The sequence below is a fragment of the Primulina tabacum genome, chromosome 2 (assembly GCF_025594145.1).
Source record: "Primulina tabacum isolate GXHZ01 chromosome 2, ASM2559414v2, whole genome shotgun sequence".
Lineage (NCBI taxonomy): Eukaryota > Viridiplantae > Streptophyta > Magnoliopsida > Lamiales > Gesneriaceae > Primulina > Primulina tabacum.
The window spans coordinates 12,318,720-12,345,648 of record NC_134551.1 but is presented as its reverse complement, the minus strand read 5'-3'; the positions used below and the strand labels follow the sequence as shown (position 1 = coordinate 12,345,648).

The following is a 26,929-nucleotide window of genomic DNA, read 5'->3' as shown; positions in this document are numbered from 1 at the left end:
AGCTCGATTTTGTAACGTCCAATTAACATAAATAACGTCTGAACTAGTTCAATCGGTCTGAAATATGACTTATATCAAATTGACTTTTCTTTCTAACCGTTTCGTCATCTGATCATTTTTATCATTAATCTATGAAATATCATCAAAATATTTTAACTTCTGTCATATCTTCAGTCAGTGAAGAGTGTTAAAAAGGAAAAATTTTAAGACCAAAGCGTGTATGGCTTTTTGTAAAAGGGGTAAAAATTATTTATGTTAATATTTAAGTAAATGTAAACTGATTCTTTTTTAAATGCATTGTGACTTAACATATAATTTTATTTTATTTGTGTCAAATCCTAACAGCTAGCTGATGGAAATTACGAAGAGGCGGATTAATAAACTAACGGATAATTAATGGAAATCTTTTCCAGTTTGCCAGGGCCCGCCTACTTGGGCAGGTCAATTACCTTTCCCTTGGCCTCGTTTTCAAAATTTGCACAGCTGAAGTTTATGATTTATCTATGTTAACTCTATATTTTTTTTAATAGATCTATTGTGAGACGATCTCACGAATCTTTATCCGTGAGACGGATCAACTTTATCGATATTCACAATAAAATGTAATACTCTTAACATAAAAAATAAAATTTTTCATGGAAGATCCAAATAAGATATTCGTCTCACAAAATGCGATCTGTGAGACCGTCTCACACAAATTTTTGCCTTTTTTTTTTACCAATTTTTAATATTTTATTTTTGTCAAAGAAAAATAACAAAGTTTGCTCAAATTTATGTATCGACCTTCCAAAGTACTGAATGTTCTTTGTTTTCAAAAAGTTGTGGATGTTTATTATAATTAAGTTTCGAACTTAAGATCTCGTGAGATATTATAAGTAATGGACTACTACCCGTCAGTACACAATCTGAAATCCATATTTAAAACCAGTTGCTCCACTGAAATTGAATTGATTAACCCTTGAAACCTTAAATCATGTTTGAAGAAAATACAAAGCAAAACCGGGTAATCTTATCACAAGGGTGCCACTAGGGAATAGCTAAAGCAATATAACGCAAAAGCTTGACCAATCCCAATCTTAAAATGATTTGATTTGTAAAATATATATGTATAATCCAAGAAATGGACCAGCACTGAGTGTAAACGTTTTGCATTGCATGGTTTACAATTCAAGATTTGGATGTATTCGATGCTGAAAGAGTGGAAAAGGTAAAAAGGCCAAAGTACATTTTTCCAGCCGCTTTTTTTCCCCTCTGTTGCTTCTTCTGCCCTCATCTATTTATTCGTTTTCCATCGCATCCGTTTTTTCGATCTCTCTCCTTGCAGGCTTGTTGTACACACGCACAAAAGATATGTATTTTTTTTTATTTGAACATATATACAAGAAAATTGCGTGATTCGGGTTTGAAAAGCCCACGTTGAAGGCCCGTTTCGTCATGGATCTCTCTCTTCTTGGTAATTGTATTCTTCCTATGATTCACACGTGGGTTTCTTGTCTCGTGTTTGTTGTATGGGGTTGAAGATTTTGTTTTTCAGGGTCAGGAAAAATTGGCTTTTGTTATTGAAGCGACGCCAGTTATGGATGCCTTGTCTTTGGAGGGTAAATATTGTAGCTTTTACGCGACTCTTTTGCGTTTATTTGTCTGGGTTTGTTGTGTTCTTACTCCTTTTTTTTTCTTCTTTTGATGTTTATGTGGTTTATTCGACGATTCTGATGTGAAAAAGGTATATTTTGTTCTTCAAGAGTTTGGCAAGAATTGGTTGCTAAGTTTACTCGATCTGTTTGTAGGCTTCATTCTGCGCTTGATTTAGTGTGTGGGCACTGGTAACTTTTTTTTTTGGGTTTTCTTTTTTTTTTTTCCGGTGAAAATTGATACCCACGCATGCTTATACAGCTCACACTCGGTGGTGAAATCTTTCTTATAATATTGAATTGATTTTGTGGTGGAGCAGTTCTCGACGTGGTGTTTTTGTGAAAGTCAAACACGAAGGCGAGTTATTCGAATGAGTAGTTTATGAAACTCTACTCTTTTTGTCATTGAATAATGCATCAGAGTTAATTTTTTGAACCAAGTAATTTATCAGAGTCGTATGTTAATTTCTTGAATTTGCATACGAAATCGTGTACTGAGTCTACTGCCTGCATATCGGCGTGGGTGCATTGATCGTGATTTCATTATTTTTCTCCTGAATTTGTGACAGTTTGGATTAACTTGATTTTCTTTTCTGTGTGAATTCAAATACTCAACAATGCCGTAAAGAATACATCCAATTCAATCTAAAAAATAGCTAAGCCAAGAAGTGTGTGTTCTGTACATGGTTGGTTCTTCGTGAGACCACAAGGATAAACTTTTGCAACTTGATTGGATCGTTTTTTCATTTCATTGAGTGGATTAGTTTTGTGCTCCTTTGATTTAAGAATTGTGTATATTGTAAGCATGTGTCCACTGCATCGAAAACTGTAGGGATTAGTAAATGCATAGTTAAGCGCTAGCGGTTTGATTATATGGCCACATAGATAGATATAGTGGACACAAAAAAAAAAAAAAAAATTTGGTGCTCCTCAGCTCTATTCCCATCTGTTGTCGGACATTCTGAGGCCCTCTGAAACCGATTCCTTACATGGCATAATCTTCCTTTGGCTGTGGGTTGTCTGAAAGCCCTTGTCCCATGCCTAATGGTCAGATTGGCTCTTTGTAAGATTTATGTATTTTCTACTTGAAGCAATGTAGCATCAAACATAGGAAAAATAAACATTTTTGTTGTTTTTTCTGCCGTCATTGCAATTGTGTCACAAATGATACGTAATTGTTCAAGAACCTTTTGTTTGGTCCAGCATTGATGTATGATTCATCAAGGTGCCGTCAGTTGAGTACGGAGCAAAAGAGAGAGCTTGTCTATGAGCTGTCAAAATGGTCTGAAGGGGCCTCAGAAATGCTGCAAGCTTGGAGCCGTCAGGAGATACTGCAGGTCCTTTGCGCTGAGCTTGGAAAGGAAAGGAAGTACACTGGCTTAACTAAATCGAAAATAATTGAACAACTTCTGAAAATCATACATGAGAAAAAAGCTCAGGAGCTTGGAACTGCAAGTGTTTTGGAAACAGATAAATCATTAGACAATTGCGAAAGAACTCCAAAAAGGCAACGGAAATCCGACCATCTTAATAGCCTGCCTCTTAGCCCTGATGCCTGTTTGGAAAATACAATATACTGCAAAAACTCGGCTTGCAAAGCTAAACTGAATAGTGATGACGTGTTTTGCAAACGGTGTTCGTGCTGCATTTGTCGCCAGTATGATGATAATAAAGACCCAAGCCTTTGGTTAATTTGCAACTCAGATCCTCCATTTCTTGATATGGCTTGTAGCATGTCGTGCCATCTTGAATGTGCCTTACGACATGAAAAGTCAGGCATTTCAAAAGATAGGCAGGGTAAGGGACTCGATGGAAGTTTCCGTTGTGTATCTTGTGGTAAAGTGAATGACTTGCTTGGGTAAACGTCTTGCTTCTTATTTCTCTATTCTCTCGTTGCTTTCACTGGGAAACTGCACTTAAGTACGACTCTTAACGTCTATATTTTGGTTGGAATTAATTTATGGAATTACATAATTCTTTTTTATGGAACGATATAAGATCTACAATAGTTACAATGTGTACAATATAATGCAGTTCTTGGAGAAAGCAACTGGTAGTGGCGAGAGATACGAGGCGGGTGGACATATTGTGCTATAGACTCTCCTTAGGCCAAAAGATGCTTGATGGTACTAAAATCTACCCGAATCTGTATGAAATTGTCGATGGAGCAGTGAAAAACCTCGAAGAAGAAGTAGGTCCTCTAACTGGTTTACCCGTGAAGAAGGCTAGAGGGATTGTGAATAGACTCTCATCTGGCCCAGAAATTCAGAGAGTGTGCGCATTTGCTGTTGAGTCTCTTGACTTGATCCTTGCTAACAGAGTGTCTTACACACCTGGTATGCTCTCTCTTCCTAAAAACGAAACAAAAGGGGAAGAAAACTTACTTTTTGCGATGACAATTTGACTGTTCAGGGGGACCATATATAATTTTGATGCCAATACTTTTGCAGAAAAGCTGGTTAAATTTGAAGATTTACATGCGTCATCAGTGACAGTGGTTCTTGATTCTGATGATTCGAATCTCAGAAATGTCTCAAGTTACACCCTATGGCATCGGAAAGTTGATGATGCAGATTATCCTCTGGAACCAACTTGCAGATTGTTTGAACCTAAGATTAAGTTTCTTATATCTGGTCTCACTCCTGCAACACATTATCTCCTCAAAGTTGTTCCCCTCATCACTGGTAGAGAAACTATATTCTGCGAACTCCAGTTCCACACCAGAAATTCCCAAGACGAGGTTCTAAATTTGAACTCTACGAGCTCGGAAGTAGAAAGAAGCCAAAGCCCAGCAACTAACTGTAGCATCTCAAATCCTTCTTCAGTCGAAGATGAGACTAACAACGAGAACAGAAGGGATAATTTCCCTCTGTTTTGTGATAATACTGATAAAACTGCTACTACAAACTTACTACACGAGAAGGAGACCACAGAAGATGTTATCTCTTTCTTGGATGAAGATCCTGTGGGAAATGACGTGGCTTTGAATGTCAGGAACAAGGAGCCGCCCAGTGGCCATATGGTTGAGGATACAAGATGTGATAATGGTTCCAAAACACCTTGTCATGCTAGCTTGGAATGTGTTCCATATGTGGATAGTTCAGAAACCGGCTTGCCTATCACTCCGTCCAAGATGGAGAGCATGAAAGACGTAAATGGAAGGAGCAATAGAACAAAAATTAATGAAAAAGATGTTGAAATAGCGTTCAAGAAGAGAAGTGGAGAAAGGGGAGACGAGCAAAGTAATGGCATAGGTGACAAGGAGTTTGAGTACTACGTGAAAGTGATCCGATGGTTGGAGTGTGAGGGTCACATAGATACAACGTTTAGACAGAAATTCTTGACGTGGTATAGCATGAGAGCGACATCTCGGGAGGTAAGGGTCGTGAAGGTTTTTATCGATACATTTATCGAGGATCCTTCATCTCTCGCCGCACAACTTATGGACACCTTTAATGAAGTTGTTTCAAACAAAAGATGCGCTGCAGTTCCCCATGGATTTTGCATGAAGCTTTGGCACTGAAATTTGGTATGTTAAACTTGAGTTGCTTGAAATTAAAATGCTGTAATATTTTAATCTTCATTGAAACCATTATATTTCAAATTGGATAGCTAAAAACTTGCAGATTCTGATGTGTTGGACCGTCCCTTTCTGCTTTAGAAGTTCATGGTTATTTGTAGGATTCTTTTGACTCCCGCTATTGGGATTTTTAAGCGTTAAGAGGGTGACTGAGGGTATACTAGTTTGATTACAGGTGAAAATGAAAACGAGTTTTTACATAATGGAAGCTCAAATCCCAGCTCGAGTGTACAGCTGGCATGTATATATATAAGCGAATGATATTATAATTAAAAATCAATGAAATTAAATTTTTTCATATGATATCCAAGAGAAAGTTGTAATTAAGGATCTAGACATCGTTTGGTGCGAAAGATGATATTTAATATCTTTGTATTTTATCTGGTGTTACTCAAGTTTTACTATAATTAAAGTTAAAAGTAGGTATGTCATCCTTATTTTTTAAATCATCATCAGACTCTTCGTAATCAAACGAACCAAGCGGAGTTTTATTACAACAATACATTTTATGTTAAAAGATAGATTTATAACATACATTCTAATTTTTAATGTTTTATAAAATAAAAGTTTTTACAAACTTATCTTGACAGCTTAACCACACAGTCGTAATCGATTCATGTTATAGATTCCTTCAACAATATCTAGCACATCTTTATTTCATTTTTTAACTCAAGGCATAGAGTAACAAATTTAATTTGTAAATAATTTAAACAAGGGGCAAATGACTAGTAATTTTATTCAAACATACATATTATTATAGTAGTAACCTATTGTAGATGAGAAGTTAACTTGTTTAGCTATTAATTGTAGCTGAAAATAAAATACATATAAACTGAAAGAAAATATTACCAAGTTTATTTGACAAAAAATTGAAGAGAACTTTTTATGCCTACAACTTTTTTATGTTTTGATATATATAGAGATCCTTGAATGATTTGAAATTCGGACTTCGTACTTGATCGATAACTTTACAATATTGGTGCAAGTTGTTGCAAGTTACTGCTGGCGGCTACTTGTAAAGTGGTCTACTTTTCTTTTGTCTGCCAGTCTTGGTATTGATTGAGTGGTTATACTAGTGAAGTGGTTGAATCACATGTTTTTTTAAAATTTGTCAAGGAATCTTTTACTTTTTAGCGGTCCACGAGGAAAATGTGTTTTGTGTGCTCCTTCATACTTTGACTTATCTATGCAACATGCTTCCGATCATATCTTGGCCGAAACCCTTCCAGAATTCTGGTTCTTTCTAGTTTGAGCATTTTTGGCAGATCTCTTTTAAGCATCTTCCAATGTGAGCCATGTTATACAATTTCTAACGAGTCACTTTGCTCCCAGACAATTTACTATTTCACAAAAGATTTTTTTTTGTCAAATATTTCTTCTGTACATCCTGTAGTTTTTCCTATCATTGTATTTAATAGGGAAGATCCGCTAACTGAATTTTGATAAATTTTAAACTTTCTTTGTCCATATCAGTGAGACAAATCTATCATCTTCATGCTCTTTTGGTGAAGATGTCATCTTCAGTAGGATCGTTGATGAATTTTTGGTCATTCATATCTGGCTTCCTGAGCTTGATGAAATGGAAAGTCTCGTGTGAGCTTTTCCCACCTGGTTTTGATGTTGTACTAAAAAAGTATAGCTTCATAATATCTCATTTGGACAAATAATCGTTATTTACCCATGATTCATGGACATCTTCCTGGATCTATTTCGGTAGTGCAGATATTTCTGTGAAATCGAGTGATGTGGTATAGACTGAGGCAAGAGCCAGAAAATCATACCGTGACTTGACTTTCTTAAGATGAGCATTGGACCCATATCCTTGGATTTTTTCCTGCTATGTCGACTGTGAGGCCCGGGGCCGAAGAGAGCGGGGGGTGAACGCCGGTGCCATCAGTTGCACGGACAATGAGCGGTTCCTGGCAGGCTTCTAGGTGGAGGGAACATGAATGAACCGACCCACACGGGAATGAGAGGGATTCCGAGACTGTTCAATGTAATAGACTGTACAGTTGAAGAGGGCTTAAAAGATTTGATTTGTACTACTCATATCACGAAGGTGCATCTTCTTTTCGGTAGCTCATCAAATAAGAACTCCAAAGTTAAGTGTGCTTGACCTGGGGAAATTTTGGGATGGATGATCTCCTGGGAAGTTTCCCGGGGTGCGTGTGAGTGAGGACATAAGCACGCTGGAAAGACCCTTCTTGATACAGTGAGGACAGTCGTCGAATCTGGGGCGTCACATCGACTCTCCCTGTAGCTGATTTAATAACTACTCTAGTTTTGAATTTCTCCTAGTTCTATTTATATACATGAAATGGAGAAACTGTAAACTCATCAGTATCAACCTTAGTTTGAGGTCTAAAATTGATCTCTCCCTCTTCAATCCCTGAGGTGAGGTTGACTTGATGACTCGAGATAAGGATCTGGAGCCTCAAATGTTTCTTGAACTGACTCATCTAAAGATGATCCCGACTTAGCACTTGTGCTAGGGGTACTTGAATCCCCTGATCCAGGTATATATCCATATACTCGAAAACTCGAGAAGCCAGTGGTTTCTGAATAACCAGGAGGATAGGTTTTTGCAATATATGCCATAACTGAGTGTAAGATGTAAACAACATGTAATTAGATCAGATACAATGCTCTTATCAACTTGTTATAGCATACCTACAATTTCTGCATTTAAGGCAAGCTTATTATACTCAGTTTGAAGCATTTCAAGTTTTTCTCTCAAATGCCACTGCATTTTCATGATGCATCGACATAAACACTATCTATTTCTTTTTAAAATAAGCAAAAATGTTTTCATGAGATGTAATAATAACAATGTAAAAAATATAATTTTACATAAAGCTCGCCATCTTAATAATCTAGAATTCTCGTGTTTAGATTCAATTCTATTTTTCAAGAAAGCTTTAACCTATGTATTATCAAATTTTATAGTAAAGTTTTTAGCAAATAAAAATAATGTTCATTTTTCAAAAGCTCTTTTTACTATATAAATTTGTTTCGTTGATATCACATCGTATGACTTCTGTATTTGATAATAGTTCATTGCAATATTTTCATGATTGTTCTTTTCTGGTGTGAGCTTTGTAAGAACTGTTGTCCACCAATAAAAACTGACATTTGTGTATAATACCATATCATTTTAATATTGAGGAATAGTCACTATTGGAAAAGTCTTTCAAATCTCTTCTACCTTCATCTGTCCATGTCCATATGAAACTTGCATATTTTTCATTAATGGACTAAACATCTTTATGTGTTTTATTAGATTTTTTTTATAAACAATTCAACAAATTTAATAACTTCTAAGAAACATTGAAGTTGTTTGTTGTCTTCGAGTCTTTTTGAAAAATTCTGCACACTTTTTCCACAATATGTTCATGTAGAATGTTCATGACTCATCGATTTTTACTCCAAGGAATTCAATTTTTCCTTGCAGCGATGGATTTTTTATTTTCAGACAGGACTATTCCTTCTTATTTACATATTTTAGATAAAAAATTTAAATATTTAACATGTTCATCCATTTTTTTAGATGCTATTAAAATATCATTAATGTAGACGAACATAAATTCAAGATAATATTTAAATAGATTATCAATTTTTCTTTGAAATATCTGAGGTGCATTAGTCAATTTCATTGGTAATACTTCCCGAATGTAATGACATAGTGGTGTGGAGAAAGCTATAAATTTCATGCTTTCTTCCTTCATCGGAATCTGATAGAATCTTGAATTACAATCAAATTTAGAGAATATTTTAACGTTTCGTATATAAATATTAAATTATCTCTACTAGGTATAAAATACAAATAAAATTCCAGAATTTTATTAAATTTTTTAATAATTAATCAATAAATTAGGTTTGTTTATTCTGATCTCACCATAATTTCTTATCAGAAAATCTGAACTCCTATATAATGATATTCATGCTTTGATAAAACCAAGATTAAAATGTTCCTTGATAATAATTTGCATATATTTCTGGTAAACTATATTCATTGAGATAGAGTTACATTTGAAAAACTCTTATTCCATGCCTTCTTTAATTCAATGATGGCTTGGAGTTGGTTTCTTTCCCACCATACCAAGAGATTCTCATTATATCTTTTTTGATCATTCTCTCGACATCTATTAATGATACTTTTGATTTAAACTCTACATCTTTCTGATGTAATATATTTTGAGAAATTTCATTTCATCTAGTTGGAGGTTTTCCTCTATTATCATTTGGAGCATTGTTTCTCCAAACATTCTAGAATCCTTCATTCTTGGGTGCAAAAGTTTTCTTTCATCATCATGCTTGCTGCAAAACTGAATTGGTATTTTTCTGTAGAATTCCTCTCTTAGTCTCTAGACTATGACTTTGTGATCACATGGTTACTTGTGAACAATATCTTCTAGTCTCATTCTATTGTGTATATTATTTAAATATTTGTAGGAAATTGTTTCAACAATATGTCTGTTCTCGTATCATGAAATTAACCCGGTGATATTTTTACCTTGTACCAAGATATTTTTCATGAACCTTCGATTAAAGTTTCTGCTTTCTTAGTCCCTCTACATAAGTTTAAGAATCACTTGGAAAAATCATGTCCGACTATTTGAAGTAATTTTTCCTCCAATTCTTTAAAAAAAAACTCATATTTTTCCTGTACATATTCCATCACATGAATCAATATAAGTAACAAAATATTATATCTTATATTGTTTTTATAACATCCCTACTAGGATATATATCGAGAATGAACTCGTGATCATTGAATTTTCCACATCCAATCTTCTGCCATGAATTATATTTCGTTTTCTAGTTGTTTCCAAGGTTTGTGTTCCTTGAGAAAAACTATAGCCCAAAAACCAATTGACTATGTTCTTTTCCTGAAATTCCTTTGATAAAAACCTCTAATCCTCCAATGTTTATCATTCCTTGGTAGGTTTCATATCACATGTTATTTGAAATAGTATATTGTATTACAAGAGAATTGATTTCTTTGTCCTGTAATATAAAATACTATTTCGATCTCTCTCCATCCTTCTAGACATCTAAGCTTTCCTACTGGTGAAAAGTTTTTCGGTTCCGATTGGTTTTCTTGAACAGGTGTTTTCCAAACCGTGAATTGTAATTATTTCTCCCTGAAAAGATAGCCTATTTGGCTCCAGTCTAAGACTCCGATTTCGTTGTAAAATTGGTTTATCTTGTATCTATATATATGTTTCCTGTATTAGAGAAAAATCAATTTTTCCGAAAAATTTGCCTTGCGACTTTTCCAAATAATTATGATGCTTCCATAAACTTGTTTCTAATAAAAAATTGTGAATCATGTGTATTAAAAAGAGCATATAAAATTTGATAGGTAATAAAATATGGAATATTACATTTTTCATTAACATTTTTTTCGGTAATTCTTGTATAAATTATTCCTGTACAGAGATTCCTTGAGATAACTCCCAGTATCGAATCTTGAAGGCTACCCATGAGTTTATCACATATAGCAATATCAATAGGGTGAATCTATTCTTTCTTTAAAAGTGGTTTTTATCATGACCTGAACTGCTCCAATATTAATCCAGAACATGGTTTGTGCTAATTTTGACTTGATCTTCTGTAATTCATCTTCTATTTATTAAAAAAAAAAATTAATTGCATCTCCATCTTGTTTTCCATAAGTTCCATTGGGTTATCATTTTCCTTCTGGAAACCTTTTAAACTAGATGATGCTTTATGTTTATTAGGCCAAGATTTTTGAATAACTTTTCTATCAGTCAAGCAGAGGATCCTTCATATATCTATACGCTAGGATTTTTTTCATGATCTTTTTGACAATGTTATGAGAGATAGTTGTATGGCTAAAGAATCTAGACAAATCATCATGTGTTTCGTGTCAAAATACTTCGTCTTTAGTCGGATTTTGACTCTGTCTCTCCATCAAATTCTTCTTGACTCAGTACTTCTTCTTCATATATACTCTTGTCTAAAGGAACATCTTCAAACTGATATATTAGAATTAGACGTTGGTAATAAATCGCTTCTTCAATATCTGGAGTTGGTTCAAAGAGCTTTATTCACTTTCTATCATTTTTTTGACATGGTCGAGATATGATCCTTTGCTCCACATGTCCAATAATTACAATCTTTAAAATTTTTATTAGCTCTAGTGTGAGCTCTTTGAAATTTTTTCTCGTCGGTGTTATTCACGTGCTTCTATATGATTTCGATGCTTGGGATGACATATTACTTTTTGATGAACCACTTATTTGTCTAGATTTTTAAGATCTGATTTTTTGTCTAGACCATATTGTTCTTAGTTTCAAAGAACTTCTATTCTTTCCATTTCTGAGATAAAGATGAGATTTAAAGATATTCCTTTTCTGCTTTTGTGGTTTACTTCTAATAATTGTGGGAAGATCATTCTCTGTACAACATAAATGAATACATTTGTTAATACTCATTAATATATTGTAGTATTTTTTTGACAATGTTACCAAATGACACAATTCTGTTAATTTTTCTTCCAGGAAAGAGGCACTTTGTCCGGAGTATCTGGATTATCAGGGATGTATTCTTCTATTAGTATTTCTCTCCAGGGACTTGAGATTTTGGCAAAGAAAAATTGTATTGTTGTACTTTCTTTGATTCCTGAATTTAATCTGTATTTTGTGAATAAACATAATGGATTCATATATTAAAAAAATTTCATGTAATTCAAGACTATAGAGAGCTTGAGTATATTTCTTTTTCTTCTCTGTATATTGGCTATTGAAATAACATACCCCTATAAATTCTACTTTAAATATGGTAGCCATTCTTTCGGCTAGCTCACTAGGAGGTTGATATTTGTCGTTTTTACATGTTTTATTGCATTAGTTTTTTTATGTGTTTGCATTGTGTGTGTTTGCATTTCATCTACATTTTTTTCGTTTTAGAAATTTCATATACATTTGATCGTGGCACACTCGTACTTGGTGAATTTGCAGGCGAAATGGCCGAGAAACTGAAATAGGGGGAAGATAATCAAAGCTAGAAGAGAATGTTGATAAATTGGTAGAAAGGTTGGCACTCGAGTGGTAGGATGTTACCGTTCGAGCGGGAAGACTGATTTCAAGAGCATGAAGACAGAGGGGTTGGCACTCGGGTGGTATGATCTTACCGCTCGAGCGCGAGTTGTGTCCTTTGAAAGAAGAGAAACAGAAGGGTCGGCCCTCGGGCGGTATAATTTTGACCGCTCGGCGTGATTGCTGCTATTTGAAGGAAGCAGGACAGAGGGGTCGGCGCCCAGTCGGTAGAAGCTTACCGCCCAAGAGAGATGCATATTTGGAAAAATATTGTGCGCGTTATTTCTTTCTGTCCGATGGAGGCTTACCAATTTTGGCTGGAAAGGGGCATATGGGAGAGATTAGGGCAAGAAAAAAGACAACTTTTCGGCAGCCACATGAATCTTGGAGGAGAGAAAAGGCTTAGAGTTGAAGAATTTGAATATTTCCGAGCACCGACTTCTCGTTTTCGCCAAGTCTAGTATTTTTAATTTAGAAATTCTTGTTTAAACCGTATTTTGCAAATTATTATTATGAATTCTAGTAGCTAACTTCATATTTGTAGGGATTTAAGGGGATCCTACCTCGAAACCGTGTTTAGTTAATTTAACTCTGGACTTTTGATTGATTCTTGATTATGCTATTGTTTTTCATTGCATTATTAAAGCATTGATAACTTTAATAATAATCTCATATTGCGGATGAGTTCGAGAGAAGAGCCTGTGATAGGAACGAGTAACATAGTCCGTGGATTTACAATTTGCATAGAAATATGAAATCAGATACATGTTGATAGCCATAGTCCAATAGATCGAAAGGTAGGGGATTTCATAGAGCGACATGAAATTCACCTTTGATAAATAATTAAAGAGATTTAATTACTTAACCGTGGAATTAGTTTTGCATAGCTCGAGATGACGTGTTCAATTGGTTAGCAAATACTTTCAAAAGTGTGGATCATTGTCGAATCAAATTAATTAAATTAACTAGGGGTTGGTGAACAAAGATTCCCAACAAATTCATTTCTCATTGAATCCTTGATTAATCATTTTAGTTTATCAATTTCATCATTTAATCTTTGCAGTATTTGGTAATTGTTTATTTCATCATCTAGTTGTCACAATCATTCAAATCATCATTGCTAAAAGTATAATTGTTGGAAATAAAAAGTGTGAAACGTAGTCTCTAGAAGAACGATACTCGTACTTGTGTGTACACTATATTATTACTTGACATCGTGCACTTACGATTATATCGAGCTTGAATTTTATTGACTTTTTACCGAAGATTTCACAGTACAAGTTTTGCTCGATCAAGTTTTTGGTGCCAGTACCGGGGACTGTTAATCCACAATTTTATTCTCAATTATTTACTTTAGCATTCTTTATTTTTTTTTGTTCGAATTGACATATTCAATTTCTTTGCAGATAACCCTTTTGGTGCATACCAAGGTCTATAGAATATGAAATTGAGATACTCGATCTGGAGATTGAAAAAACCTTCTGTAGACCAAGACAATAGCAGAGGCTTAAAGACATGATGAACATGAATGAGCATGAGGAAGAGCTTCATGAAGACTTATGAGTCGAGGAGCCAAGGCGCATACCCATGCTGGAGTACGCACAACCTTTGCTTGATGGAGCACGTCCAAGCATAGTGAGATCAACCATCAGGACGAACTAGTTTGAGATCAAACCAGCCATTATTCAGATGATTCAGAACACTGTTCAGATTGGGGGAACTGCGCTAGATGACCCAAAAACGCACATCGCTGACTTTCTGGAAATTTGCAATACTTTTAAATTTAATGGAGTTTTTGATGATGCTGTTAGTTGAGTTTGTTTCCTTTCTCTTTATGTGACAAAGCTAAAGTGTGGTTGAATTGTTTGCCTATAGGTTCAATCACGACTTGGGAAGATATGACCAAGGAATTCCTCATGAAATATTTTCCTCCATCGAAGACCATGAAGTTGCGAGCGGACATAACCAGCTTCTCTCAATTTGAGCAGGAGTCACTCTACGAGGCATGGGAGCGCTACAAAGATTTACTGCGAAGAAAGGGGCGGAACCAGGATCTTGGTTCAATGTAGGCAACAATATGTTATAATTAATAGAGCAAAAAAAAGAGCACTGATTAATCGACAACTAAAAATAATGATGTGTCATAAAGTTTGAACACCAGGTAATTGATTTTTCTGCTGTCACTGCACAATTAGAAGCACTGAATAGAAAGATAGACAGCTTGAATGTGTGGGACAAAGATGCGCCTTCAACAGACAATCTATGGATAAATGCAAAGGGGGAAATTTGTCTAAGTATTGTCAAGACAGTAATCCTTTCTACGTGCAAGATGAGGCACCAGTGAATTGTGTGGGGGCTCAAAACCGTCCTAGGAATTATCCATACTCGAATACATATAATCCTAGATGGAGGCAACATCCCAAATTCTCATAGGGTGGTCAAAACAGTCAGAGTCGCCCACAGGAGGACATCAATATGGAAAACAACCGATGTATAGATCTCAGCCGAGAAAGGAAAAGTCTAATTTGGAGCAGATGATGTCTAAATTTATCTCATCCACGAAACAAGACTACAGAACCAGGATGCATCAATAAAAGGGTTGAAAAATCAGATAGGGCAGTTGGCTAAGATGATCTCCAATAGAGAGTCGCACCTTGGCAAGCAGCACTGAAACTAATCCAAAAGAGCAATTAAAAGCTATAACATTGAGGAATGGAAAATTACTTGAACAAGAGGGGAAAAAAAAAATGGAGCAACGAGAGAAAGCGACTGACACATCCACATGTAAGTCTTATAACTCTACACCTGACACCCACTACACAATATAGAATTTTTATCCTTCCACCTTTTTTCCTACAACATTGAAAAAATAAAAAATTGATGCGCAATTCGGTAAGTTCCTTGAAATAATTAAGAAATTACAGATTAATATTCCTTTTGCTGATGCTTTGATGAAAATGACTAGTTATGCTAAATTTTTGAAGGACATATGAGCAAATAAGAGAAATTTGGAAGATCATAAGACTGTAAATTTAGCTGAAAACTGCTCTGCATTGATACAAAACAAGATCCCACCAAAACTCAAGGATCCGGGAAATTTTTCTATTCCTTGCATGATTGGTGGTGATTTTTTTCATAAAGCGTTATATGATCTTGGTGTGAGTATTAACCTTATGCGTTTGTCTGTATTTAGGAAACTGAGATTAGGAGATCCTAAGCCAACAAGGATTTCTTTGCAGCTGGCGGACAGATCTGTCAAGTATCCATGAGGAGTCATAGAGGATGTATTGGTCAAAGTGGATAAGTTTATATTTCTATCAGATTTTGTGGTACTTGACATGGAAGAGGATATGAAGATGCCGTAAATTTTAGGAAGACCGTTCTTTGCAACTGGCAAGGCCCTGATTGATGTACAAGAAAAGAAGTTAAGATTGAGAGTGGCAGAGGAAGAAATCACTTTTGATGTTTTTAACGCTCCTAAGCACATACCACACACTAATGATTATTTTAGAGTTGATTCTTTTGGATTCACTTGTATGTAATTTTGTGCAGAATGCTATGAAGGATCAATTGGAAGCCCATCTCACAACTGAATTGAAGGAAGATGAATTGGAAGAAGAGAAAACTGAAATAATGGCATATTTTAGTGCCAACAATCCATGGAAGAAGCTAGTAAGGATGAAATTAGAGGATCGAGGGATCCAAGAGACTTGACCACTCATAAGTCAAGCATTGAGAAACCACCGACACTTGAGCTCAAACACTGCAGCCACACTTAAAATACATGTACGTAGGTGAGAATAACAAATTACCTGTCATTATTTCTGCTGTTTTGACATATGAAAGGGAGGACAAACTGCTGATTGTCATTAAAGAGCACAAGAGGGCGTTTGCCTGGAAGGTGACGGATATCAAGGGAATAAATCCATCAATCTGCATGCACAAAATCCTGATGGAAGAAAAGTATTTACCCCTATTGCAACCTCAGAGGAGACTCAACCCAAAGATGCAAGAGGTAGTGATGCTGAAACTATAAAACTTCTTGATGTAGGTATTATCTATCCTATTTCCAATAGTGCATGTGTGAGTCTTGTTCAGTGTGTACCTAAAAAAGGTGGGATTACTGTGATCACTAAAGAGAAAAATGAACTTATTCCCTCTAGGACAGTTACAGGGTGTAGAGTGTGCATTGATTATAAGAATTTGAATGATTTCAGCCGTAAAGACCACTTCCCCCTTCTCTTTATTGATCAGATGTTAGAAAGGCTAGGAGGGCATGAGTTCTATTTTTCCTAGATGGGTATTTGGGGTACAATCAGATTACTATTGGACCTGAGGACAAAGAAAAACAACTTTCACTTGTCCTTATGGTACTTTTGCTTTCAGACATATGCCTTTTGGTCTTTGTAATGCCCCTGCCATTTTTCGACGATGCATGACTGCTATATTCCATGATATGATTGAAACATTTCTTGAAATATTTATGGATGACTTCTCTATCTTTATTGCAACGTTTGATTTTAGTGTTTGCAGAATCTTAACATGGTGTTGTTGAGGTGCGAGGAGACAAACCTGGTGCTGAAATGGGAGAAATGTCATTTCATGGTACAAGAAGGGATTGTGCTAGAACAAAAGATTTCTGAACAAGAGATTGAGATGGATAAGGCTAAAGTGAAAGTCATAAAAACCTACCACCACCGGCATCAGTGAAGGGATTTTTCATTAGAGATTTTTCAAAAAATTTTCTACGCGTTTCATTAGAGATTTTTCAAAAATTTCTAATCCCCTATCCTCTCTACTTATGAAAGATGTGCCATTTGATTGCAATGCTGACTGTCTGCAGGAATATTGTAGAGCTCAAAATCAGTACATGTAAACTCATGCATTTATTTAATTGTTAAATTATTTATTTAACTTTAAAATGATTTTTACGATGCATGACTTATGATTTGCATTATTTTAAATTATAACATGTTTATTTGATGCACGTTAAAACGTTTTCTTGAGTTTTATGTTTCAGGCAAATATTCGATGCGGAATCGGGAAAAGAGACCTGTGACTATTTAGGCGATTTATGAATAACGTGGTATTTTATTTCAAGTCAAGAAAGTTGATATTTTAAATGATTTATGAAATTTAAGCATTTTAAAGCTTAATTTAATTTATTAGATGAATTAAGATGTTTTAAGCATTTTATTTTCAATTTTCGAAAATTAATTGTAGGATTAATTATTTTGTCTAATTAGTAGTTTATCATTTAATTAATTTAATTAAAAGTTTAAAAAAAGAAAAGAAAAGAAAAGGCCTTTAAACACACACACACACAAACACACACTCACACGTTATATCACACACACACTCATCGACACACACACACTTTGTGATTTTCTTTTTTTGAATGAAAAAACTAGGGTTCTTGAGTCCTCCAGCAGCCAACCCTTTTCCCCTACGATTTTTCAGCAGCCTCATGTTTGATTAGTAGCAAGAAACGTTCCACAAGTCGTCTCGAATTGGTTCTCGCATCTCCTCTGTGGGGACCCGGGTGCTAATTCGTCTTCTTTAATCATTGGGACTAATTGGGTCAATTGTGTATGCCACTAAAAAAAATTCCTTATATATATATACATCAAAGCATTTCTAGCCAAAATATATACAAGCATACAACAAGTTAAGTTTCGTTATTATACAATATCAAATATAAAGTCTACACCACATGATCAACTTACAAATTTATTCCCGTTTACAAGTTACATAACTAGTGTTGTTGTTCCTCACTACAAGTCTAGGAATAAACCACCAGTTTCACATCTAAGCCCGGATCACCACGGTAATCATCACTCATTCAAGCTCTTCTCGGTACTGATCCTGTCCGACCTGTTGCCATGCACACATACAAACACGATAACAGCCGGAAACTTCGGTGAGAATATATCCCAGGTTAAAACATGTAATGCATAAAATCATACACAAAAGCATAAACCATGTATCAAAGAACATGAATCATAATTTATGACACATTAGGGAATACAGATAAAACTCTTTGACTCGACTCATATCTAAGTCTAGGGATCCCGGTGTGAATAAGACGTAACAAATCTCCCACCTACTCTCCCAATAGGGGTGACGATACGTCTTATTTCTAGACTTCGGTCCTTTCTGTATCGAATATCTACAATAGGAGTCACTCTTCTCCTACGCACATCTATACCCCCGAACATCTAGTAACTTGGCACCTCTGCCAAAGACTCATCTATCTCAAGTGCATTTCTATAACTCAATAGACAAAATATAACATATCAAAGCATAAACAATCAAGTATGTGGTTTAGGAAAACTCCAGTTCAATCTGACTCGAGTCATATCTCCCGGTTCAACATTGATTTATACCTTTCTTTTCTTGAGGTTTGGTTTGATGAAATCAATCTCAATCTTCAAAACCCTCAATATCAATCTGAAATAACATGTATAAGATGCACTATATCAACCTCCAACTCAACGTAAAAATACAAATATGCAATCTCGATACATTTCGACGGCATAACAACGAAATCTTGATATACCGGCAACTTAAACCTCGTGAGATCAATATCATCAATTCATAACAACAATCATATGCATATCATAACCCCAGAATTCTGCACAACTCATGCCATATAAGCTGGGGAAATGAGAACAATAACATATAGTATCTTTTCTTCAATTCGTTTTCGATTATACGTTTACCGTAAACTCACAAACACATATTATCAATCATACTATAATTCTCCCAACATCTGAATTTCAAACCATGCTAGAAGACAATAAAACTTACATCCTTTGAAAGCTAGTGACAAGAGGAGTAAGAATCTATACTCGGATTGAAAATCGGATGGCTAGATCCTGCAAAATTCACAATTCTAAGCTAAGATGAAACTTGAGGATTTTATGAACTTTGCTCTCGGTTCTTGCTGCTGAAAATAGCTGAAGAATGAAGTACAATTCATATATATATATATCTTGCATGTAAGGGGCAAATGGCTTAACCTTAACACAACACGTCTCGCACATATGCGCGACCATCCTCGGCGCATATGTGCGAGACACTATGTCTCGGCGCGTTTAAGTCTCGGCAGCTCGCGCATATGCGCGCCCTCGCTCGGCGCATATGCGCGAGGTTCTTCACAACTCTCTGCCGCCCTGGTGCACATGCGCGAGTTCATGTCGCGCATATGCGAGAGGTTCTCTGCCTACCTGGCGCATATGCGCCCGGCTGGGTCGCGCATATGCGCGAGGCTCATCCTCGCACATACTTTAATTCTTCTTTCCGGCTTTCCCGGTCTGATTCGCTCAGTCTATAATCACCTTAATTATCAATAATTCATTTCAGATTACAGTAATCGAAATCTCGGGCCTTACATTTCTCCCCCCTTAGATACAATTTCGTCCCCGAAATCACAGACAATCAAATCAGATATCAATCAGATACAATGAGGAATGGAGAACAGAGGTTAAATAAGAATAGTCACATTAGTGAAATAACTTGTGAAATCTCTGTCTCATGTCTGACTCGGTTTCCCATGTAGCTTCTTCTGTGCCATGACGACTCCACTGAACTTTCACAAGCGGAATAATTTTCGTTCTGAGCTGCTTTTCTTTACGATCAAGAATCTGAATCGGCTTCTCTAAGTAACTCAGCGTCTCATCAAGTTCCGCCTCATCTGGCTGAATAACATGTGAAGCATCAGGAAGATATTTCCTCAGTAAAGATACATGAAAGACATCATGTATCCTAGATAAGAAAGGCGGTAATGCGAGTCGATAGGCACGATCTCCTATCTTCTCGAGAATCTCGTACGGACCGATATAACGAGGAGACAACTTTCCTCGCTTGCCAAATCTGACAATGCCTCTAAACGGAGAAATCTTCAAGAATACTTTATCCCCCTGCTCAAACGCTAATGGTCTACGTCGAATATTCGCATATTTGGCTTGTCGATCTTGAGCCGTCTTCATTCTATGCTGAATCAGCTTCACTTTTTCCGTCATATCTCGAATCATATCAGGCCCAATATCAGGTACCTCAGAGATATAATCCCAATACTGAGGAGATCTGCACTTCTTGCCGTACTACGCTTCAAATGGTGCCATTTCTATGCTCTTCTGATAGCTATTGTTGTACGAGAATTCACAAAGAGGTAATGAATCTTGCCAACTAGTGCCAAAATCTAACACTACAGCTCTAAGCATATCCTACAGTGTCTGGATGGTCCTCTCTGACTGTCCGTCCGTCTGTGGATGATATGCGGTACTTAGATGTAACTTCGTACCTAGAGCCTGCTATAAACTGTGCCAAAAGTGTGAAGTAAATCGCGAATCACGATATGATACGATAGACTTCGGCACATCATGCAATCGAACTACCTCTCGGACATAGATTTCTGCCATCTGATCATATCTGTACGTCATTCTGTACAGAATAAAACATGCTGATTTGGTCAATCTGTCAATCACAACCCAAATCACATCACATCCTCGGGAAGAACGTGGTAGTTTCGTAACGAAATCCATGGAAATGTGATCCCATTTTCATTCTGGAATGGATAAACTCTGTAGTAAACCCCCGAGTTTCTTCCTTTCTGCTTTCACCTGTTGGCAGTTCAAACATCTAGACACGAACTCTGCAACGTCTAGTTTCATCTGTTTCCACCAAAACTGTTTCTTCAGATCATTGTACATATTCCTGCCACCAGGATGAATACTAAATCGACTACAATGTGCTTTTGTCAAAATCTGTCCCTTCAGGTCTGAAACATCTGGCACCACAAGACGGTTATTCACATATAACACAAGATCACGAACCTGATATTCAGATTGATGCCCTGATCTGACCATCTCAATCGACTTCTGAATGTTTTGATCTTTTTTCTGTTCTTCTTTAATTCTCAATATCAACTCTGGTTCGACTTGAACAACATATAATTGCAATGGTATACGATCTGTCTCAAATACCATCCTAGACAAACAACAATCTTCTATCAAATTCGAAACCCCAATAATCGATAAGGATAAAGAACATAACTTACGACTTAATGCATCAGCGGCGGCATTGGACTTTCCTGGATAGTATTTGATTTCACAATCGAAATCCTTCAATAAATCAAGCCATCTTCGCTGTCTCATATTCAACTCAGACTGTGAAAACAGATATTTCAGGCTTTTATGATCAGAATAAATCTCAAACTTCTCACCGTAAAGGTAATGTCGCCATATCTTCAAAGCAAATACAATGACCGCCAATTCAAGATCATGAATTGGGTATCGAGTCTCATGTGTCTTCAGTTGTCGTGAGGCATAAGCGATAACATGACCTCGTTGCATTAAAACACAACCCTAATCCTCTGTGAGAAGCATCACAATATACAACAAAATCACCAGTACCTGACGGAATAGTCAACACCGGAGCACTGGTCAACTTCTTCTTTAATTCAAGAAAACTGGACTCACATTCTTTGGACCAGACATACGGAGCATTCTTCTGAGTCAACTGTGTAATCGGTTTAGCAATACTGGAAAAATCTTTAATGAATCGTCGATAGTATCCTGCCAAACCCATAAATTGCGGATCTCTGGTATGGATGTCGGTCTCGGCCATGAAATCACGGCTTCAACCTTGCTGGGATCAACTGATATATCATCTCCAGATATGATATGACCCAAAAATACAACCTGTCTCAACCAGAATTCAGATTTCGACAGTTTTGCATACAATTTCTCAGCCCGTAAAATTCGCAACACAGTTCTCAAATGCTCAGCATGATCAATCATATTCTTTGAATATATCAAAATATCATCAATAAAAATAATCACGAAATCATCGAGATACTTCTGAAACACACGGTTCATCAGACCCATAAATACCGCTGGAGCATTCGTCAAACCGAACGGCATGACAATAAACTCATAATGTCCATACTGGTTCTGAACGCTGTCTTCGATATGTCAGAATCTCTGACTCGCAGCTGATGATATCCAGATCTCAGATCGATCTTGGAATAGAGATAAGAACCCTGCAACTGATCAAATAATCATCGATAATAGGTAAAGGGTATTTATTCTTTACCATAGCCTTGTTCAGTTGCCGGTAATCTATACAGAGCCTCATGGAACCGTCTTTCTTTCTAACAAATAATACTGGAGCGCCCCAATGATAAACACTCGGTCGAATGTATCCTTTGGCCAAAAGGTTTTCAAACTGAGTCTTTAATTCTTTCAGTTCAATTGGCGCCATTCTGTACGGAGCTCTGGATATAGAAACAATACCTGGTATATGATCAATGCCAAAATCTATCTCTCGGGCTGGTGGTAATCCTGGAATCTCATCCGGAAAAACATCAGCAAATTCACACACTACTGGCAAATCTGCCAATGAAGAGATCGTTTTCAGTACATCTACTGAATATACCAGAAATCCTTCTGCTCCCTTCTGTAATAATCGCGTCATAGATAATACCGATATCAAAGGAATCCGAGATCTGGAACCCTTACCGTAGAATTTCCATTCATCAGCCATCTCCGGTCTGAATCTGACAATCTTTTGAAAACAGTCTACGGTAGCTCCGTACTTGGTCAGCATATCAATACCGATAATACAGTCAAAATCAGACAATCCAAGTACAATGTAATCTAACTAAATCTCATTATCATCGAACTGTAGCATACACTTTCTAACAGAAGTCACTGATATCAAACCACTCCCCAAAGGAGAAGAAACAGAAACTACAGTAGATAATGACTCAACAGGCAAGACATGCATTAATGCAAATCGTTCAGCTATAAATGTATGAGATGCACCAGTATCTATCAATACATAAGCAAGGTAACCACAGAGAAAACAGTTACCTGCAATAACATCATCAGGTGCGTCCTGGGCCTGTTCTTCGGTCAATGCAAACACACGGGCCTGCTGTCTCGGAGGTTGGCTCACTGTCTGACTTCCTCTTGGCCTCGACTGGGACTGTGCAGGTGCGGGCTGAAAAGAGTGTACATAAGATGCATGTCTCTCCGTCTGAGCTACTGAACCAGATGATTCCACACTCTGAAATCGCTGTGCAACTCTCTGTGGGCACACTCTAGCGAAATGTCCTTGCTGTTTACAAACGTTGCATCTACCAGCCACTCCTTGGCACTGCTCTGTGGGATGCCTTCCCCCACAAATAGTGCAATACACACCTGTGTAACTCTGGCTAGGACCACTCTGTCTCGGGCCACTGGAACTGGATGAACTACTGCCAGATCTCTTGAACTGTTTTCCTCTGGCTTTCAACCAATCTTTCTTACCACTGCTGCTATCACCACTTCTCGAATTTAGGAGGAAGTTGTGCAAATTGTGCGGTAGGCTGTGGAGGTCTCGGGGTCTGAGCAATATACGATGCTCCTCGCTGCTTAATCATGCCAGCTTCAGCACCTTTCGCCCTGTTCAAAGCCTCAACAAAGTTGTTTGGTCGTCCCGTATTCACCAATGTAAAAATATCAGGATTTAAGTCGTTGATAAACTGATCAGTAACAGCTTCGTCATTCTCTGCCACGTGTGGAGCAAAACGTAGCAATGTAGAGAATTTAGCAACATACTCTTCAATGTTCAACTGCCCTTGCTTCAAGTTTGCAAATTCTGCTCCCATGTCCTTCCGGTATAACAGTGGGAAGAAACGCTGATAAAACTCAGTTTTAAAGACTTTCCAAGTAATTTCTGTATCTCTCGGTTCCAACGTTCTCTTGGTTGTAATCCACCAATTCTTTGCAACTTCTTGTAATTGATGCCCAATCAGTTTCACTCTTCGTTCATTGGTGTAGTCGAGGGAATCAAACAACATCTCAATATCATCTAACCAGCTCTCACAATCAACATAATTCTCGGTGCCTTTCAGTGTCGGTGGTCTGAATGACTAAACCGTTTCAGCAATGTTTCCATAGGTGTAGCTGTCACATCCATAGGATCATTGGATGTACTGCCCTGTTCTGGCGCCCTGACTGCTGCTCTTCGAGGAGGCATATCTGATTATCAAAAGGATTCTTCTCAACTATATTTAATCTGTCTCAGTCCTCCTCTGATCATCTTACCTCTGATCCAGAATCGGTTCTGATTCATTCTTTACAAGTACACATTGAAATCAACTAAATAAATCAAGCAAACATGTACTTCCAACTCAATAAAACATGCTTTTATGCTAGCATAGAACATAAGTATAATCACAACACAATATTCCCATGCTAGTATCAACAAGTAAGCAAGGAAGAGGACTCACTCTACCCCGTTCACTCGCTTCTATCTCAGGCTAAGGAACCTATTGCTCTGATACCACCTGTTGTGGGGACCCGGGTGCTAATTCGTCTTCTTTAATCATTGGGACTAATTGGGTCAATTGTGTATGCCACTAAAAAAAATTCCTTATATATATACATCAAAGCATTTCTAGCCAAAATATATACAAGCATACAACAAGTTAAGTTTCGTTATTATACAATATCAAATATAAAGTCTACACCACATGATCAACTTACAAATTTATTCCCGTTTACAAGTTACATAACTAGTGTTGTTGTTCCTCACTACAAGTCTAGGAATAAACCACCAGTTTCACATCTAATCCCGGATCACCACGCTAATCATCACTCGTTCAAGCTCTTCTCGGTACTGATCCTGTCCCACCTGTTGCCATGCACACATACAAACACGACAACAGCCGGAAACTCCGGTGAGAATAAATCCCAGTATAAAACATGTAATGCATAAAATCATACACAAAAGCATAAACCATGTATCAAAGAACATGAATCATAATTTATGACACATTAGGGAATACAGATAAAACTCTTTGACTCGACTCATATCTAAGTCTAGGGATCCCGGTGTGAATAAGACGTAACAAATCTCCCACCTACTCTCCCAATAGGGGTGGCGATACGGTCTTATTCCTAGACTTCGGTCCTTTCTGTATCGAATATCTACAATAGGAGTCACTCTTCTCCTACGCACATCTATACCCCCGAACATCTAGTAACTTGGCACCTCTGCCAAAGACTCATCTATCTCAAGTGCATTTCTATAACTCAATAGACAAAGTATAACATATCAAAGCATAAACAATCTAGTATGTGGTTTAGGGAAACTCCAGTTCAATCTGACTCGAATCATATCTCCCGGTTCAACATTGATTTATACCTTTCTTTTCTTGAGGTTTGGTTTGATGAAATCAATCTCAATCTTCAAAACCCTCAATATCAATCTGAAATAACATGTATAAGATGCACTATATCAACCTCCAACTCAACGTAAAAATACAAATATGCAATCTCGATACATTTCGACGGCATAACAACGAAATCTTGATATACCGGCAACTTAAACCTCGTGAGATCAATATCATCAATTCATAACAACAATCATATGCATATCATAACCCCAGAATTCTGCACAACTCATGCCATATAAGCTGGGGAAATGAGAACAATAACATATAGTATCGTTTCTTCAATTCGTTTTCGATTATACGTTTACCGTAAACTCACAAACACATATTATCAATCATACTATAATTCTCCCAACATCTGAATTTCAAACCATGCTAGAAGACAATAAAACTTACATCCTTTGAAAGCTAGTGACAAGAGGAGTAAGAATCTATACTCGGATTGAAAATCGGATGGCTAGATCTTGCAAAATTCACAATTCTAAGCTAAGATGAAACTTGAGGATTTTCTGAACTTTGCTCTCGGTTCTTGCTGCTGAAAATAGCTGAAGAATGAAGTACAATTCATATATATATATCTTGCATGTAAGGGGCAAATGGCTTAACCTTAACACAACACGTCTCGCACATATGCGCGACCATCCTCGGCGCATATGTGCGAGACACTATGTCTCGGCGCGTTTAAGTCTCGGCAGCTCGCGCATATGCGCGCCCTCGCTCGGCGCATATGCGCGAGGTTCTTCACAACTCTCTGCCGCCCTCGTGCACATGCGCGAGTTCATGTCGCGCATATACGCGAGGTTCTCTGCCTACCTGGCGCATATGCGCCCGGCTGGGTCGCGCATATGCGCGAGGCTCATCCTCGCACATACTTTAATTCTTATTTCGGCTTTTCCGGTCTGATTCGTTCCATCTATAATCACCTCAATTATCAATAATTCATTTCCGAATATAGTAATCGAAATTTCGGGCCTTGCATCCTCACTTCGATTTTCGTCGTATCGTGAGTATAAATCATCAAGGCATGTATAATATTTTATTTTTCCGTATCGATCTTGTCATAGTAAATATTTTGATGCATATTTTGTGTAAAAATCCGTATATATTATGTAAAGTTTGATCGATGATGCTTGGAAAGATCTTGGAACAACTTTTAGATCTTAAAAATTGAATCTGCTATCATTTCGAATCTTGCAAATTTTCGATCGGTTTTATGGTAAAACTTTCAACATAAAAAACGTAGTACTTTTTGATATCTTCGAATTGACAGTAAATCTGTCGTTTTTGGACAAGAGACGATTGAGTTATTATCATTCTCGTGTGACTGCTCAAACTGTGATGCTATCAAACGTGTTCTTCATGTTTTTCTTGAGGTTTATTCGTTGCAGGCTTCGTAGGAAACCACCTGGTGGTCACTGCTGCATTTAGG

At 36.8% G+C, this 26,929-nt stretch overlaps 1 protein-coding gene across 2 annotated transcripts; it reads left to right on the top strand.

The window, feature by feature from the left end:
* Positions 1–1,031: 1,031 nt before the first annotated feature.
* LOC142530449 (VIN3-like protein 2) lies at positions 1,032–5,340 on the top strand. 2 transcript variants are annotated; one of them, XM_075636289.1, is made up of 6 exons: positions 1,032–1,207; positions 1,325–1,453; positions 1,535–1,598; positions 2,835–3,489; positions 3,666–3,967; positions 4,082–5,340. In XM_075636289.1, exons 3-6 carry the CDS (start codon positions 1,577–1,579, stop codon positions 5,152–5,154), a joined length of 2,052 nt encoding a protein of 683 aa, XP_075492404.1. In that variant the 5' UTR covers positions 1,032–1,207; positions 1,325–1,453; positions 1,535–1,576; the 3' UTR covers positions 5,155–5,340. The 2 variants fall into 2 exon arrangements, with proteins under 2 accessions (XP_075492404.1, XP_075492401.1); XM_075636286.1 differs by lacking the exon at positions 1,032–1,207 and having other exon boundaries at positions 1,236–1,453.
* Positions 5,341–26,929: the final 21,589 nt, after the last annotated feature.

What these genes read in the sequence shown, in the direction of transcription:
- LOC142530449 (XM_075636289.1), top strand. Translation starts at nt 1,577, where the DNA reads ATGGATGCCTTGTCTTTGGAGG. An exon ending in AAAGTGAATGACTTGCTTGG is followed by an intron (nt 3,490 to 3,665) that starts GTAAACGTCTTG and finishes AATATAATGCAG; the next exon opens with TTCTTGGAGAAAGCAACTGG. An exon ending in CAGAGTGTCTTACACACCTG is followed by an intron (nt 3,968 to 4,081) that starts GTATGCTCTCTC and finishes ATACTTTTGCAG; the next exon opens with AAAAGCTGGTTAAATTTGAA.